Genomic DNA, 2500 nt, shown 5'->3' with positions numbered 1-2500 from the left:
AAGAGCCTCAATCTGTCTATCTGTCTGCGATGGCCTTCGAGCCTCAGTGGAGGAGATTAAACACAGCTGATTTCACGCAGTTCAAAGACTAAATGGATTCATAATTAATGCCAAAAGTGAGTTTCTTTTAAATGTAATACATTTTTAAAACACGTCAGGTGTCCTCTTTGTGCTGGAATTATTCGGACTTTTCAGCCGTTCGCTGGGCGTCGTTGCTGATGTTTTACCTGGGCACCATGTGCTTGGGTTTGTAGGCTTTGACTTACCATTCTCCTCCAGTACCTCGGAAGCCTAAATACCACCCTGGTGCAGGCACGGGCTAGCATTTCTATACACACGGAGACGGCTAACCTCTTGACCTTAGAAATACTCTAACCCTGTAGGTTGGACACCCTGCTCTGGAAGAGGGATGGAGGTCAACTAAACTGGGCCTGGCCTGACTGAGCTGATTGAAACTGGGCCTGGCCCGGGTTAACAACTCTAAACTGGGTTTGGCCTGGCTGAACTGGAGGACAGAAATGCATGACAGCGGGAGAGCGGGAGCGAGGGAGAGCACTCCTGCAGCTCAGACTGGCGCTAACGCGCTTAACAGCTACACCCATTTGCGCTACTGAGGAAATTAGCAGCTAGCGGTCGGTCCGAGAGGTCACCCTGGACCTCGCCTGCGTACCCAGACAGGCCACCACCCCCGTCGTCGCCCCCCCCCAACCCCCCCCCCCCCCCCCTCGTCCCCCTCCACCCCCACCCTGTGCTGGGGCTGCAGCAGTGGCTGGGTGGGTGGAGGCAGTGGGGGGGTTGTTGTGGCGGAGGCGTCCGTGCCCGCTGGCTTCCTACCTCGCACATACAGGTTGGCAGGAGAGGAGAAGCGCACGCCCTCCACGTTAGACGCCACACACTCGTACTTCCCCTGGTCCGTCTCCTCACTGTTCTCTATCTGCAGGGCACCTGTGAGGAAAACACACACACACACACACACGGACAGAGAGAGAGAGAGAGAGAGAGAGAGAGAGAGAGAGAGAGAGAGAGAGAGAGAGAGAGAGAGAGAGAGAGAGAGAGAGAGAGAGAGAGAGAGAGAGAGAGAGAGAGAGAGAGAGAGAGAGAGAGAGAGAGAGAGAGAGAGAGAGAGAGAGAGAGAGAGGGGGAAAAAGAAGCATTAGAGACTCCGGCAGTATCAGTCAGTCAGAGGCTATTTTAGTTTTATTCAAAAGCAAAGTACTCTCATCAATTTATCACACTCTTCTCCAGTTGACACTGATACCATTGTTGCAGGAGAACACAGTTGGAGCAGTGACACTCATGTAGGCATGAAATACGCTAAAGGAAAGCACACACACACACACACACACACACACACACACACACACACACACACACACACACACAGCATATACACACAAACACACACCCACATACACACACCCACATGTTCACATGCACACACGTACACACACACACACACACACACACACACACACACACACACACACACACACACACACAGCATATACACACAAACACACACCCACATACACACACCCACATGTTCACATGCACACACGTACACACACACACACACACACACACACACACACACACACACACACACACACACAGGAGAGTTTGAGCTGGACAAATCCCTGCTAGGTGTCAAATCAAACAAACATGGCTGAATAGCTTGCCTTGCCTGCAGCATGCTTTCTGCACGTGCTCAGTAGCATGGGACACATGGATGAAATGAATGATTGATAAGTGAGAGAGAGAGAGGGAGAGAGAGAGAGGCTGCCAGAGAGATATATCAACTGAGTCAACAGTGAGGCTTTCTGCTTCTGCATATTACCCTGGACTCACTGGGGAGTGCTACATATATGTATGTTCAACATCATACACGCACGCACGCACGCACGCACGCACGCACGCACACACGTCGCACGCACACACACACACACACACACACACACACACACACACACACACACACACACACACACAATCATGCATTTGATTTGCCATTATATATGGGATGTATTCCGATCTCTCTTCTCTGCGTCTCAGAGTGTGTGCACACTCTCTCTCTGTCTGTCTGTCAGTGATATTCACCCTCAAACAAGCTCCCCCCCCCACCCCCCGCTTCCTTCTCTCTTTCTAAAATTCAAACTCAAACAAGCTTTATCAGCATGGAACACTCTCTCTTCCCCCCTCTGTCTCTCTCTCCCATCCCTTTCTCTATTTCTCCCCCTTTCCCTCCCCTCTTTCTCTCTCTCCCTCTATCCTCCCTTTCTCCCACCCTCTCTCTCTCTCCCTCTGTCTCTCTCTCTCCCCCTCTCTCTCCCTCTGTCTCTCTCCTCATCTGACCCCTCTCCCGGCTGAGTTACCCTCAGTGGGTCGTCTGTCTAAATTGCACCCCTGTGCCTGAAATAGCATCCTGACGTGCAGGTGGGGAAGTTTTGCCTGCGATCACAGCTTCTGATTGGCTGCTCTGGATGTGATGAAGGAACGGCAG

General features: G+C 51.8%; 1 protein-coding gene across 1 annotated transcript in view; it reads right to left on the bottom strand.

The window, feature by feature from the left end:
- The window catches only part of ptprsa (protein tyrosine phosphatase receptor type Sa), a 195323-nt gene that overhangs the window by 66630 nt on the left and 126193 nt on the right, over nt 1-2500 (bottom strand). The window contains exon 6 of the mRNA XM_062555340.1: nt 835-945. Within this exon, the coding sequence (XP_062411324.1) occupies nt 835-945 (111 nt within the window). The remainder of the gene's footprint in view (nt 1-834; nt 946-2500) is intronic.

This window comes from Sardina pilchardus, chromosome 15 (genome assembly GCF_963854185.1).
Source record: "Sardina pilchardus chromosome 15, fSarPil1.1, whole genome shotgun sequence".
Classification (NCBI taxonomy): Eukaryota; Metazoa; Chordata; class Actinopteri; order Clupeiformes; family Clupeidae; genus Sardina; species Sardina pilchardus.
The sequence above is the reverse complement of the archived record's forward strand: the minus strand, read 5'-3'. Positions and strand labels throughout refer to the sequence as shown.